Source organism: Neolamprologus multifasciatus, chromosome 20 (assembly GCF_963576455.1).
Source record: "Neolamprologus multifasciatus chromosome 20, fNeoMul1.2, whole genome shotgun sequence".
NCBI lineage: Eukaryota > Metazoa > Chordata > Actinopteri > Cichliformes > Cichlidae > Neolamprologus > Neolamprologus multifasciatus.
Genome location: NC_140458.1, coordinates 31,355,956 through 31,371,408, shown reverse-complemented (window position 1 = coordinate 31,371,408; position 15,453 = coordinate 31,355,956). Strand labels below are relative to the sequence as shown.

The 15,453-nt window shown below is 41.4% G+C and overlaps 1 protein-coding gene across 4 annotated transcripts in view; it reads left to right on the top strand.

Annotated features, from left to right (window-relative positions):
- clstn1 (calsyntenin 1) overlaps positions 1-15,453 on the top strand; it is a 37,008-nt gene that overhangs the window by 13,901 nt on the left and 7,654 nt on the right. The window contains exons 2-14 of one of the 4 annotated variants that reach the window (XM_085146851.1): positions 1,261-1,383; positions 3,742-3,771; positions 5,365-5,560; positions 6,332-6,540; positions 7,192-7,341; positions 7,591-7,776; positions 7,864-8,112; positions 10,705-10,826; positions 10,950-11,112; positions 11,431-11,481; positions 12,435-12,592; positions 12,892-13,040; positions 13,996-14,240. In XM_085146851.1, the coding sequence (XP_085002977.1) occupies positions 1,261-1,383; positions 3,742-3,771; positions 5,365-5,560; positions 6,332-6,540; positions 7,192-7,341; positions 7,591-7,776; positions 7,864-8,112; positions 10,705-10,826; positions 10,950-11,112; positions 11,431-11,481; positions 12,435-12,592; positions 12,892-13,040; positions 13,996-14,240 (2,031 nt within the window). The remainder of the gene's footprint in view (positions 1-1,260; positions 1,384-3,741; positions 3,772-5,364; positions 5,561-6,331; positions 6,541-7,191; positions 7,342-7,590; positions 7,777-7,863; positions 8,113-10,704; positions 10,827-10,949; positions 11,113-11,430; positions 11,482-12,434; positions 12,593-12,891; positions 13,041-13,995; positions 14,241-15,453) is intronic. The other 3 variants (XM_085146852.1, XM_085146853.1, XM_085146854.1) reach the window with 3 other exon arrangements.

The following is a 15,453-nucleotide window of genomic DNA, read 5'->3' as shown; positions in this document are numbered from 1 at the left end:
TATTAAATGAGATCACTCTCAATCTTACCCGTTATATAACTAGAAATGTTTTCTATTTGTGAGCCTCCTAATTATGCTGTGATCAATGATTTCCTGCCATTGATTGTTTAGGCTATTGCAGCACTTCATTGTTAGCAGGGATTAGATTGTTTCTATTTAAATTTACCATCTGAATAAGAACTGCGGTTGGTCGGGGTAGAGGCAGCATGTCTGAACGGATTTCAGCAAGCTCTGTTTGTTTGTGTCATCACAGTAAAAAAAAATAGAGCTGTTATATAATATTTTCTTAATGTGATATTATGCCTGAACTAAAGCTACAATTCCAAAATGTAGTGAATCAGCGTCAGAGCGATTTGGACGTATTTATGCGTTGTTGTGCCTCGTCTGGTTACCTTTTTGACCGCATCTGTCCCCCACGGCGTGCTGTCAGCCAGCGTCAGCGTCACCTTTGCAGATCAGTAGCACAGGAATACCGCCCTCCCTCGCATTGTGAAGTGCTCGCATATTGGCTGTAAGAGAGCTGTATCTCCCCGCATCAGCGCCATGTTCTGCACCATCCCAAATATGTCACTCACTGCAGCTTTTTACTGCAGCCGCCAGCTACAGCCGAGTCCCGTCTGCAGCTGGGCTTCGTCTCAGGCCGATGAGCACGCAGTGATGTAAACGGCTCGACTGCCGCTCCAAAAACTGGCCTGAAAGTCTTTCTCACCCCCGAATCTACTGTCAGGACAAATTAACTCATGCAAACTGTGGATCATGCTTTGTAACTTGTACATCTTAAAACTGAAGCTATAGAAGGATACAGGGTTTTTATTTTTAATTGAAGCTTGTGAGATTAATTTTTCCTCGCTGATGCTGTCTGAAAAATGTGCCAGTATTGATACACATGCTTGGCGGCACATCAGTGTTGGACCTGCTCCTTCCTTCTATAAACAATGCAAGTTCCCATTCCTTCAGGGCTCATGGTTGCCAGTTGCTGCTGTATGTGATCTTTTCTTGTTTTGTGTTGCTTCTAATGTCGTTTCTAAAAATACCATTAAAAGCATCCAAAACCTCATTAAAAATGTATTTAAGCTTCACTGGTGAGGGGAAAGAAAAGTCAAGCCAGCAATGAGATCACACACACACAGTGTCAGTTTGTTATTCAGCATTGGTGAGAGGAAAAACAAGTTGCCAGCTCGATTGTGGACAGATATTTAGTGTTTTTACTTTTTAATATTACATACTCTTACATTTTCTCTCTCGCTCTCCCTCTGACAGTTAATAAGCACAAACCATGGATTGAGACAACGTACCATGGGATCATAACAGAAAATGACGACAAAGTTCTTCTGGACCCTCCTCTGATTGCACTGGACAAAGATGCTCCTCTACGCTACGCAGGTGAGAGAGAGCGTTTAATGCTGCTGCATCTGTTCCTTAACGAGAATTCTTCTTTTCACACCAAATTACAGAAAACATCCGCTAGTTAGTTTGTACCTTTTGAGCTTTGTGACATTATCAAGTATTATGGATGCAGGAAAAACTGCGGGAATAGTTTATAGACTCGAAGAAGAAAAAGAGTCCATCCACTTGCTAAAATCTTATTCTTCTTGGTAAATGAAATAGAATAAAGCTTGTTTAACACTTAATTCTTTAACCATGACATAGATGTAATTTTTTAATGTGTGGAGGTCTCTTTCCCTGCAGGGTGTCTCATTATACATTGCTCGTAATACTTTCTGTGATACAGGTTATAATCTTAGATTAGCTATGCACACGGATACAAATCAAAGCAGTGAGTCTGCAGTGAAGAAAGAAGACAGTAACTGTCAGGTCTTAATTGTCAGCTCACTTTTGAATAAATTCTGCTAACACATTTCTGCACATTAGTTTTTTATGACTTGCCTGCCATACTGATGTACAGTTGGTTACCATATCCTCCAGGCTGAACCTTTTGATATTCAGATCAAAAACTTTTTTCAAGTTTTTTTTTTTTTTTTTTTTTTACCCCCCCTCCCTCTCTCCCACTGTAGAGGCACAATTAGTGTGCTTTATGTACCAAGGCAGCATTAGCTCTGGGGTTTTTAATCACATCAGGATTGACTTTGGCCATGATTCAAAGCACCACAGCACTGGAAATGGTTTCCCACCATCTCACATCACATGAGTTGTGTGATCTCTTGTCTGTGGCTCTCTTCACACTCGGTGCTCTCACCAGGCTTTATATGACTATTTTAATCACAGATTACTCCCCCTGATTTAGAATGTGAGGCTTTAGCATCCACGTGCACGCCACAGGACATGCCAAATGTAATCTTCTTGACAAAGTTATGTGAAATTTCTCCTGAGCTGATTGGCTTGGCAGCTTTTTAAGGTGGACAACTGCACCAAGAGAGCCATGATTAGAGTAATATGCCCAACTCTCTGCATGATGTTTGTCTCCCTTCACATAAAAATTGTTTTGAACGCAGAGCTTTGGGGAGGGGAGTCCTGTTTCTCTCAGCTCTTTTGATGAGCAGGCTTTTTGCGAGTGGACTGTGTGTCCTTGTGAACTTGCTCTTTTGAGACAGAGCAAGCAGTTCGGCTTCACGTGGCAGCAGGGGTGACCTACTCTGTCATGCCAGCCTCCTTTTTAGTCGGTTCTTCTGTGCCAGCGAGCAGGGTTCACTTTAAGCCAGCCTGCAGATCATTCAGAAGCTCAATCCCAGGTTCTTAAGTCAGTCTGAGGAACAGAAGCTTCACCACGAACGAGGAGTTGCTATATAAGTTGTCTGTAAGGCTGATTCGCTGTGGGACGGGCAGGGTAATTGGACCTGAAATGGCTGAGACTAAAGCCTTTGAAAACAAGCTCAGTGCTCATGGATGACTGTGCTGTAACACAAGTGTGAAACACAAAGCAAGAATGGCCCACCCACCAGATCGGGTATTTCATTCCCTGAGAAGTAATAGACAAGGCGAAAGGAGGAAAAATCTTGTTTCTGCGACACAGCTCCTGGAAAATGGGTTAAGATATTAACCTTTTGTGAGTGTGTGACTGTATTGAGAACATTACTCACTGTATTTAATTAGTACTAGGCAGGCTGAGGATAAATGTTTAACTATCCTTGTGATTGCTGACCTGATCCGAGCTGAGAGGCCTGTGAGATAAATGAAAAGCTAAGGAAATCCTAAACTCCTGATGTGAGCTGGTCGTTAGAAGTGTGTTAAACTCAGCAGCCACAATGCCGACTGCATGTCAGACTTTAGCAGCACCTCCATCCATCCACTATACCAGCTTGCACTGGCTAATGTGAAATCCATTGCTAATTGTTCAGTAGGTACAAACAAAGGCCCAGCTCACCTGTTAAAGAGATTGAAAACGTCAGCTAAGCAACAAAAGAAGTTGTCATTTTGTTTTTCCTAAGCTGCTTTATCTTCATGTCTTAAAGTTTAATATATAAAATATATTAAAAAATGAATGAAAATGGTAAATGTGACGTTTTCAGAAATATGATTAAAATGTGACGGGACTGACTTTCCACACTTGTCTAAAACGGACTGTCTAAACTATCCTCTAATTATATATTCTTTTTCTTTTTTAACTTGTTTAGTACTTATTCCCTTATTCCCCACTCGCAGTATGTTTTTTGTTTCTCTGAGGGAGGTATTGTAAGCCTTTAGCTAGCGTGTATTATCTTCCTGTCCTCTGTGTGTGTTATCTCTCAGCTTCTAACTCTTCTCTGAACTGATCTGGGTTTATCTTGTCTCCCTTCCTTGTAGAGAGTTTTGAGGTGACCCTCACTGAAGAAGGTGATCTTGGGCTCTTTCTTCTGCCTTGTGCTTACTTGTTACTATTAACCCACTAACGCTAAAACCAGCATCCACACTTTTACACAGAAACTCCTCGTGCTCATGCTCTGTAAACTCCCCATTTGGTTTTCTTGACCTTGCGTTTTATTTTCTCACCCTGAAGTTTTTGCCATTCCAACAGCTGGATGAAAAGTGTGATGTGGGGGCTGACTGTTCTTAGAAATATCTGTGCATGAGACATCCATTGCAGTTTGCAGACCCTAACAGTTTTTCAGCTGTCAGCAGGAAACAGAAGCCGCTTTAAAATAACACAACAACAAAAAAAAACAGGAGTTCTGAGTCTCTTTGCCGTTTTGTCCAATTCGGTCCTTTTAATTCCCCGAAGAAAAAAAAAAAGAAAGGGGAAAAAAAAGCAGAAGGCTAAAGCAATTTTCTGCACAACTCCAATTTAAAAGTCTGTGTAGGATTATTTTATAACCTCTTTAACATGCGGCAATTGGAGCAGAAATTGAAACTCTAATTGGTATTTTAAGAAGCTGAACCTTCTTAAAGTGTAACCATCCTAAAGGCACCGAGCGTGCTCGGTTGTGGCCGTTAATGACCTCGTTATAGCTGCGCAATTCCAGTGACTCCTGTGAACCTTTCTGACATTTTAAGTCTTCACGTGAGATTGCTGAGATTGTTAACTAATGCAAACTCTCTCTGCTGCAAAGTTTTTGTTATCGCATCTTTGCCTCAGTGGATCTCTTGATTTCTAATTCTCCACCACTAATCTCTACCATTAGCATGGCTGCAGTTGTCATTTGATGTGGATGTCAAGCAAGTTGATATTTCTAACCCCAGTTCTCATCCAGTACTTTTGTTTTTGTTTGAAAACAGTTTTTGTACTGGTTTAGTTCTCTATGATTTCATGGTTTTCTTTTCAGTTCATTTTGCAGTAGTTTTGGGTCAGAGGCAAAATTACACAGGAAGACTTTTCTCAAATTGTGCCAAAATATTAAGCGTTGTCTGGGCTTTTTTTTTCCCCTTTTCTTTTCTTTTGCAGACATTTAAGCCGGGATGGCTGAATCTCAATGGTCTCTATTGTTTAGGATTTCAATTTTTGTTCCTATAATTTGTGTTATTTATTGTTTCTCTCATCAGATAGGATGTAACGTTATTTTTTTTTATTCTCAACAAATATACTGTGCTCTATATGCTTACTTTTAAACTTGGTTTCATGACTTTTTTTAATATCTTAAGTACTCCTGTGAAATGCCTGTCCACATTTTTTCAGTTTCTGCCTGCATGACTGGATGCAATGTTTTCAAGTGGCTTGGAAAATACACTCTCTGTACTGATACGTAATGTCACCCACCCCCAAACTACTCACCCACACGGGCTTCCTTCACAGACCCCACGCACCTCAATCTACAAGTCCCCGGCTCCCAAAACCTGTGGCTGACTTTGATTTGATTTTGTTTATTTTTGAGGCGTTTAATTAATTTGTTTTGTGGTTAATAGAATTGCTTAATTGCTTCATTAGACGTTTAAATTTCACAGCGGTCGCCAGTTATTCTGAGCAAGCTCTGTTTTGGCTCTTAACATGTTCAGGTGAGATTTGCGGCTTCAGGATCCACGGGCAGAATGTCCCTTTCGAGGCAGTGGTCCTGGACAAGTCCACTGGAGAGGGGGTTATCAGGGCAAAGGACAAGCTGGACTGTGAGCTGCAGAAGGAGCACACCTTCACCATCCAAGCCTACGACTGTGGAGAGGGTCCTGATGGTGCCAACATGAAGAAGTCTCATAAGTGAGTTAACCCCTGCACTAAAAGTGTTGCACAATTATCTTTGAGCACATTTTCTTTGAGATAAAATGTTTTTAACTATCTAAAAAAATATGACAGAGCAGTGGGAAGCCTCAGCTTTTGGCTCACAGTGATCACTTGTTCATACGCTACTATAAAGGAATACAAAAAGAAAAATCATTTTAGGTCTCCTAAGTAAAAAATCCTGATTGTGGTTCAAATGCATCATCAAATCTGATGCATTTGCCCTGACGAATGGGTTATGAAAGCAAAGCAAGCACACAAGTGTGCAAATGTAAATATGTGGTTTTGGCATAAAATCAAAAGCTGCGTTTTAAGTCTTTATGCTGATTGTGGGAACTGTCAAGGGAATCCTTTCCCGAATGAGCCGTGTAATTATCCATGAACATTTGGTGACATGAATGCACATCTGGATTGTGAGGATTTCCAATCGGGAATGAATGGAATAAGGGTCATGATTAGATGGTTATTTGATTTGTCTGTCAACAGAAAATTAAGCTGCACCTTTTCACAAAAACAAAAAATCAGTAGTGATGAAGTAATGATTACAAACAGAGTTGACTCAACACAAGAAGATTAGCAGTAATCAAACAAAAGCCAGGCCAGGGCTTAAAGTCAAGAATTGATTTTCTTAGTTATCCATGAATGATGATGATCATGTAAGGTCTCATTTTCATAATAAAATAACATAAATAAATAAACCATCAACTATCCAACCGATAAAGTGTCCTAACTTGAATATCTCCCTATCAGGGCCACTGTCCACATCCAGGTGAACGACATCAACGAGTATTCACCAGTGTTCAAGGAGAAGTCCTACAAAGCCACCGTCATCGAGGGAAAGAAATACGACAGCATCCTGAAGGTGGAGGCGGTGGATGCCGACTGCTCGTTCCAGTTTAGCCAAATCTGCAACTACGAGATTGTGACCCCTGATGTGCCCTTCACCATCGACAAGGATGGTACGGATGTTCACATAGCGCCTTTGTCTTTGTGCCCACTGGGAAAAAAGCTGCAGCCCACACCCAAGACTCATGAGTGCAATGACACGCTTCACAGTGCCTATTGATTTGTTTAAATGATGATGCTGCAGGGCCCTCATTCAAAAGACCAAGCTGGTCAATGATTAGTGCCGGATTTTAAGATGATTTCTTTTTATCTTTAACAAAAAATAAATAGAAAAAGTCAAGACCCAGTTTTCAAACTTTGACGATTATAATGCCGAACTAAAAAATAAATAAGGATGGGTGATAATATGAGGAGATCAGTGAGAACCGGTGATGTGACTCTTTAATTTCACTTTAATTGTGAGAGTCTGCATACACAAAAGCTTTGAAAATAACTCTCAGTACAGCGTCTCAATTCAAAATGTTATGAATCCTAAGAGTGGTCCATCAGTTTATTGTTTGGCTTGTCGATAAATCCCTTTTGTTTTGTTTTTTTAAATAGTCTTTACTCTATAATTCTGTTTGAAACGCGTAATGTTTTAGTGCTTTGAGGATTACTACACCTACCGATACCTCTACCAATTTTAGCACAGCCGCAGCTTTGAAGTTAAACAAAGAATGGTCCTTCTATTAAAATTACATTTTCCCCCCACCTGCTCTGTTCAGGCTTCATCAAGAACACAGAAAAACTGAGCTATGGCAAAGAGCGCATGTATAAACTGACCGTGACCGCCTACGACTGCGGAAAGAACCGAGCCTCTGAGGACGTGCTGGTGAAGATCAGCGTCAAGCCCACCTGCAAGCCCAGCTGGCAAGGTACGAAAGCTCTCCTCCTTTGTTGTCGCTCGCCAGCCATCACTGTTAAGTTGTGTCTTTTGTGTTGAATATAAATGATCACTGATGCAGTCCAAAAGGCTCAGAAGGATAATTGAACTCCTTTAAACTATAAGGCCTCATTCAAACTCAAAAGAAGAGGAATACTTCTTAATGAGTGATTAGTATTAAAAAGGCTTTTAATTAAATAACATCTTTTAATGCTTTTTACTCTCTCTGCTTCTTTTTCAGGCTTCAATAAGAGGATTGAATACGAGCCTGGCACTGGTAGTTTGGCCCTTTTCCCCAGCATGCACTTGGAGACCTGTGATGAGCCAATCACGTCCATCCGGGCCAGTATTGAACTGGAAACCAACCATATTGGAAAGGGCTGTGATCGTGACACCTACTCTGAGAAGTCTCTGCATAAGTTGTGCGGTAAGGAGCTGGAAATGGTTCTTGTCAGTAGTTGTTTTATAACTCTGCGAGCCACATACAAGTAAGTACACCATCTTTCTTTATTAGGAGCCAGCTCCGGCACTGTGGAGCTCCTTCCTGCTCCCAGCAGCTCTGCTAACTGGACCGTAGGGCTGCCAACCGATAACGGCCACGACAGCGATCAGGTGTTTGAATTTAATGGCACCCAGGCCATCAAGGTTCCTAATGGTATGGTGAGCACCAGCCTGAAGGACCCCTTCACCATTTCTGTGTGGATGAGACACGGCCCTGGGGCCCACGAGAAGGAGACTATCCTCTGCAACTCTGACAAAACGGGTAGGAGTCACAGCTTATTGTGAATAAAATAAACATGCGTATTTAAAGGCTCCAACTATTATTCAACTGTTAAAAAGGGTAAAAGATAACTGACTCACTGTATAGATTAAATCTTCCTGTCAGTCCACTTTAATTGAAGATTTAGCTTCATAATAAGATACACCCTGGAAAGGTTGCCAGTCTGTCCAGGGTGTACCCTGAACACATAGAGACACTCAATCATTCTCATTCACATTCACACCTATGGGCAATTTAGATTCAACAATTAACCTAACCCCACTAACTGCCTGACTGTGGGAGAAAGCCAGTGTACCCGGAGAAAACCCATGCAAGCTCCACACAGTGCAATTGAGCCTTCTTGCTGTAAGGCTACAGTGCTAACCACTGTACCACCTTGATGTCCCTATTGTTGTAATTCCAATAAAATCATACTAATAGCCACAAAAGTTTAATTATATATGCTAGACCATTATATATATATATATAAACCACCTAGCAAAAGGCAAAAATGCCTTGTTTTTAGCATATAAATGACATGCACTACCCAATTTTCACCTTTCCTAATGTAATAAAGTGCATCCATTCGCCAATGGCATGAAAAGATCAAATAATACTGTAACGCTGGCATGAAATATTAATAAAAGTCTTGGAACAGAAGGTTTGAAGAGTTCTGTAGGACAGAGCGTCTTGTTTCATACATATAATAAGCATGGCACAAGGACTCGTTAATCTCAAAACTGTGCTATTAAAATATCTGGTGGATGCTGATTATTGGTGCACATATGGTGTCTGAAGAGATCCTGTAATTAAAAACAAAAAACCCCTACCATTGAAACTTCAGGCTATAATCAGTGTTTGTGCTCAGCTGGTGGTCTAACACATGGAAACGTGATTCCTTGTTAATTTCTTTCTCACATCCCGCTGAGTGCTCGCTGACCTTTCCATTTTGACAGTAGTTGTAAATTTTCTCCATGGTCACAAGCTCCTTGATCTTACGGACTGTAAAGTCTCTGCCGTGGCCAGTGACGGGGAGCCAGTTCATCAGCTTCGGCCCAGCTGCTTATATAAGGAGGATTACATCAGGGCTGTGGCCTGGACAGGAAGCTCCCATTCCCATGAGATCATGGGTCATTTGTGACCTTTGTTCAGCAGAGTCTGGAACAGAAAGACAAATCTCATTTTGCTTTAGCTTTACAGAACCACGTAAAACTGAAATTTATTTGCAGGCATTTAAACCATATTTTAAACATTTTATTTGCTTCATGTTAATGATAAATTGACTGTTTCTTATGTGGTATTTTTCTACTCTGCATGGGCACTTTGTCTAACGTAGACCATTCACAACTGCATTCATGCAAGCACTTGCATCTAACGCTCACGCTACAATCAACATATTAGGAACAACCTAGGGTTCAGTATCCTGCCCAAGGATACTTTGGTATGCAGAGCAGTGAGGGACTGAACCACCTAACTTCTGATTAGTAGATGACCTGGTCTGCCTCCTTAGCTACAACCACCTTTGTTGTTTTTTGGTAACCAATTAACACTTATTAGTACACCATCAAACTGACACAACCTTCCCATAAAGGTTGAATCTTTCAGAATCAGATACAAGGAGAGGATGACCACTCTGTGAGAGACTCTGTGGGCAAATAGTTCAGCATTTTAAGAGTAATTGTGAAGATGCAAGACAAGATTAAAAAAAACAAAACATAATCTATGTATCCATATGTATTTAAGGACCATCCATTTCTATCAGCACACTCATTGTACTGATGTTTTAGATGCATGGCTACATACATATGAGGGCACCATTAATGCTAAATAATGTTCACAGGTATTGCGTCAGTCTGTAAAATCCCATCCAGGCATTGTTTTCTGTTTCCTCCTGAGGTTTTGCTAATTCCAGTAAGGCAGCGGTCCCCAACCCCCGGGCCTCGGACCGGTACCGGTCCGTGAGTCGTTTGGTACCGGGCCGCGAGAGTTGAGGCTCAGGTGTGAAATGTATAGTTTTCAGGGTTTTTATCGGTTTTCAGCGTTATTTTGTTATCGTTTTTATCATTGACTCAGTTTCCCTTGGTCTTTTCACGTGTGTTATGAATAAATTTTCTTTTTTTCGGTACTGGTACTAGTTTTATTTTGTTGTATTTATCCGCGACACCTTAAAGGCCGGTCCATGAAAATATTGTCGGGCATAAACCGGTCCGTGGCGCAAAAAAGGTTGGGGACCGCTGCAGTAAGGCGTTGCTAAACCACACTGTGCATATTACAGCCACATAGCGATTTTTTTTCATAGAGAGAGGCTGCTAGAAGGGCCTGTATTCAGTCCACACCTTCTCAACACTTAGTGTTCTGACAGATTACAGATTTCGACACTGAGCTGGAGCACAAGAGTTTAGTTTTACCTGGAGAATCATCAAGAAAACACATTTGTTATGGTTTCTTAAGAAGATTGAGATATTTTCTACAAATACATTGCTACACATTTCCATGGATAGTCAGATACTTAATTTATCCCACAAGGGAAATTGTTGAATATTTTAGAGTTACAGTTTCTCATCCTGATCTCTTCTGTCGTTTTCTTTTCTGCAGAGATGAACAGACACCACTACTCGCTCTACGTCCACAACTGCAGGCTGATCTTTCTCCTACGCCAGGAGCCATCTGAGGCAGAGAACTATAAACCCGCAGAGTTTCACTGGAAGCTCGACCAGGTCCGCTGCTTCCAAAACTCAACTTTGTGCCAGTGCACAGCATGAGGCGGCGTTAAAAGTTAAAATAATAATAATAAAAAATCAGGTTTCAGTTTTTCACTCCTCCTGCTGTCATCTTTCCAGGTGTGTGACAAAGAGTGGCATCACTATGTGCTTAATGTGGAGTTCCCCACTGTTTCTGTATTTGTGGATGGGACTACCTTTGAGCCCTTCCTGGTTACGGAGGACTACCCACTGCACGCCTCCAAGATAGAAACTCAGCTCACGATTGGTGCCTGCTGGCAAGGTAAACCGTGTAACTGATTTTTGGAGAGCTCTCTTTTTTGACATTTATGTCATTTATATGCATTGTATTGAAACACAAGTTCTTCTAAGTGAGTTCTTCTTTTGTGTGTTTGATACTCTATTAGAAAGAGTTAAAACTGAGTTTATGTCATGTAGCATGAACAATCTTGTATAAACTGTTACTTTATATTCAGCCAATGGCGTATTAACTCTTTGTAATATTAATGACGTGACCTCGTATGTAGCATCTGAATCTCTCCTCCACATCCTCAACCTTCCTCCCTGTCTCTTCCTGCTCTCTTGTTTCTGTCCTTTACAGAAAACTCAGGACATGACAATGACACTGAGACAGTCTCTGAGCCCAGTTCAGGTTGCTCACGTCTTTCCCTTACTCCTCAGACATGCCCATGTGTCCACAATGTCCCACCATGCTAATTGCATCCTCATTCCATTAAGACTAGAATGATTCCTACCCATTCTAGATGCAAAAATAATTTGTTTTGTTGCAGTATTGATGTTCAGTGGCGCCTGACTCCCATGTATTTTATTTTCTCTTCTAACTGCAAAAGCTACGCAGTTGTTGTTTTTTTTCATTTTCCCCTTATTTCTTTATTTTTCCCCCAACATTTGATACACCAGCAGATCGCAAATAAATCTATAACGAGTCAAGAGTCCGATCCAGCTGCAGCCTTTCAGCCATGCTGGCTTTTCTTTCAGAGCTTGACCTTGAGGCTGGAAGCAGTAACTCCTCTGTATCAGATAACAAACCTGCAGCAGAAGCGCGCACACATATCAGTGGATGAATACGCGACCTTGAGATGTAGAGTTTGTCGCTGACTCCGCAGTGGTGCAGACTAATGCTCATTATGATGTAGCTGGAAGACAGGAGTGGCGTACCTCTCTCGAAATGTCAAGACTCCAAATTTCAGATCATGAGCATTTTGCGGCCCTCAAGATGGCTCTGTTATTTTGTGAAAATGAGGTGACTAAAGAGGATTAATTCATCATTATCTTATGTAATCCCTTCTTTGAGTTTCTTTTTTTTTTTCCCCTGTTGATGCCATTTTTTTTCCACAGTAAGCCGTTCACCCTTTTAATGCAAGCGTTGCATGCTGCCGCTGGCGTGCATAAGCTCATCAATCATTTGCCTGTCTTGCTCTTTGGGCTTCGGGCCTTTTGAAGGGCACACATACTAACTTGCATGAACTCCATTCACGGCAGTTTTGTACAGTGAGACAGCATGCTTGAAGCTCCAGCTCAGAAAAGGTGAAGCCTGTGAAATCTGCCCCCTAAATAACTTCTATGTGTTGTCTTGGAAACCAGGTGGAAATGCTCGAATGGCGCAGTTTTTCCGCGGTAACCTAGCGGGGCTGATTATCCGCACCGGCAAGCTGGAGAACAAGAAGGTGATCGACTGTTTGTACACGTGCAAAGAAGGACTGGACGTGCAGCTGCCTGAGGAGGTAGCTTCAGCTATCAAGGTGAGGAGGGCAAAGAAAGCTTTGAGTTTGTGAAGTGAATCTTTTTTAAATCATTCGACAGCTCACTCAAGTAATGAACTGTGGTTCGTAACATCCAACCAAATAAAAAAACACAATTTTTAATCTTAAACCTGCAACTTTTGGAGAATATTTACCTCAAAAGTTGCATTTTTGCTGAATGAATTACTTTACGTGGTTCTCCAGGACTGATGCTGGAAAGGATTGTTTATGTTTCTTAGCTCAGGATCAGTCACAGGTCATGTTAGTCACAAATCCCTCACCTTGTTTTCTTCTCTCAGGTGGAATTCAACCCCAACCAGTCCTCTCTGACTGTGGAAGGTGACGACATCGATGCCTTTGACAAGGTCATGCAGCACATCTCCTACTTAAACTCCCGCCAGTTCCCAACCCCTGGAATCAGGCACCTGCGCATCTCAACCACAGTGAAGTAAGTAGAAGAAGAAGAAGCCAGAAGCACTTATTTCTTATGTTTTCGCAGCCTGGCCTGTGTCTTGTCACTTCATCTGTTGGCTGGCAGCAGCAGCCCTGTGTTGTTTATAAAGCAGCTCCTTTCTGCCTCATAGACATTCAGAAAGCTTCTCTGCTGCTGCTTAAAATGTAAGGATGGTTTATTGAGGTAAAATGGAGGTCAAGAGTTTTACCTGATGCCCATAACAAAGAGAATAAACACAAGGTGTTTTGCTGCTTGAGAATGACAGACTGAAGAGCAGTATCCATTTTCCCTCCCCTTTCTTTTCTATTCTCCTTGATGCCTGCAGCACTGGAAAGTCAGTAAGAACAGCAGTAGTTTTACTGATTTATACACGAGTATGAAATGAATATATCAAAGCTGTCGTGGTTGTTCTGAGCCTAGTGTGAGATTTGTTCCAGTTGGTGAAGTCGTTTAGTATTTGTTCTTATTTGCACATGCACAAATGTGCATCAGCTTTATGACGCGGAATGAGTAATCAGACTAAATTGTTTTTATTTTTTCTTGTGATGGCAGTTAAATTTTTATAATTGATGAGGAACATTTGAAATTAGCTTTTTATATGTTGTTGCAGTCAAAGTGACATTTAATGTCAGTGAAAAGAAAGAATGAGTTCTTTATTTGTTACACATCAAACAGCTTGATGCATCAAAATACACAAATACCCACAAGAACTGATGAAACAATTTATTTTGCCATTTGTACAGATAGGTGAGCTTTAGGCTTCTACACGAGCACAAATAAGGCCTTTGTCTTTTATGCCGCACACTGTTGTTGGCTCAAATCTGTTCATATACCTTCCCAACTATTCAGCATGCCACTTTTCTTCTATAGGGAGAAGCTGCAGTGATTTAAAAAAAAAAGACAGAAGGAAAATCACATTTCTGAGCATTTAAAATGGTCTATTTCACAGATGCTTTAACGAGGAGTCCTGCGTAACGGTGCCAGATGCTGAAGGTTACGTGATGGTGCTGCAACCAGAAGAACCCAAGATCAGCCTGAGCGGCATTGACCACTTTGCCCGCAGTGCAGCTGAATTTGAGAGCCAGGAAGGAGTGACGCTGTTCCCCGAGCTACGCATTGTGAGCACCATCACCCGTGAAGTGGAGGCCGACACGGAGTCTGAAGCTGCAGAGGGAGCTGACGATGACCCTACAGGTAAGAGATGTGCACACTGGACTCTGAAGCAACTAAAAGGATTTAGCATATACACAGGAGCTAACCTGTACCTGTCCATTTAAACATGGCTGCATATGTAATAGTAATTATTGGCTTGATGGCATTACAGAGTGATGATGTGTTGGGGTGATTTAAGGCACATCCGGACTGGAGGAGCTGGGGATCGAACCACCAACCTTCTCATTTTACCTCCTGAGCTTTAGGTGCTTGTTAAGAAAGCAGCTGATCTTCCGTTTGCACCACACATAGGCTCGTGCACATACTATGTCGTCCCCTCAACAAAAATAGAGCGTACACACTCACTGGTTTGATTTCCCTTTAAACGCTCACCTGTCTGCACCTTTGACAGCGAATGATTCTGCAGTTACAGGGTGTGTACAGTACAGACGTCTGTGCAGAACTACAGTAGCAGTCTATGTTGAGGATTACGCTTGGGGGATGAAGGGATTGGAAAAACAGAGCGAGAGGGAGGGTGCCATCTGTTCGGCTTGCACATAAGTTAAGTGGAGGAGACACAATAGACATGCTCTGAGGTTGACACGGATACCACGAGATACGACGTCCTGCGGTGAGCAGCAGGCCATAAGGGACAAAAGGGCTTACAGAGCTCTGCTGCTATCACCTGCATTACCCTGCCCCACCTTACACACCTCGCAAACAAGAGATGACACGGTAGATAATTAAGAGTCATTAAAACGGAGCTTTGAAGAGTCAAATGGTACAGGCAGTAGATGCATGAAATATTCATTTGTTTTATAAGCAAGCTGAGGATGCAGACTATTACAACATTATGATTTAAATAATAAAATCACTTTCTCTGATATACAAGTATAATAACATTGCTAAATCTGCTGTAGTTGTTTTATTGGACTCTAACTGTTGGAGCCAGGATTCTCTGTTTACCAGCATTTCTAAAGAGCACGTTGCATATTCTATAATGTCAGTAGTTGACTCGTTTTAGCATGTCTCATCAGTTCTGGATCTTTCTCTCTTACTCCAGTTCTTTAGATTACTTTGTTTTGTTGATTGAACAGAAATAAAATCACAAATATTTGTTCCCTTGCTGTTACTCTGCACCTATTTGTTTGGAAAGGGCAGCCAGTTATTGAAGAAATAGAGAAGGAGTGCTGTTTCAGATTTTCATCTACAAATTTGATTCTTTTGTTGTTGTTGTTGTTTTTGTTTGTTTTTT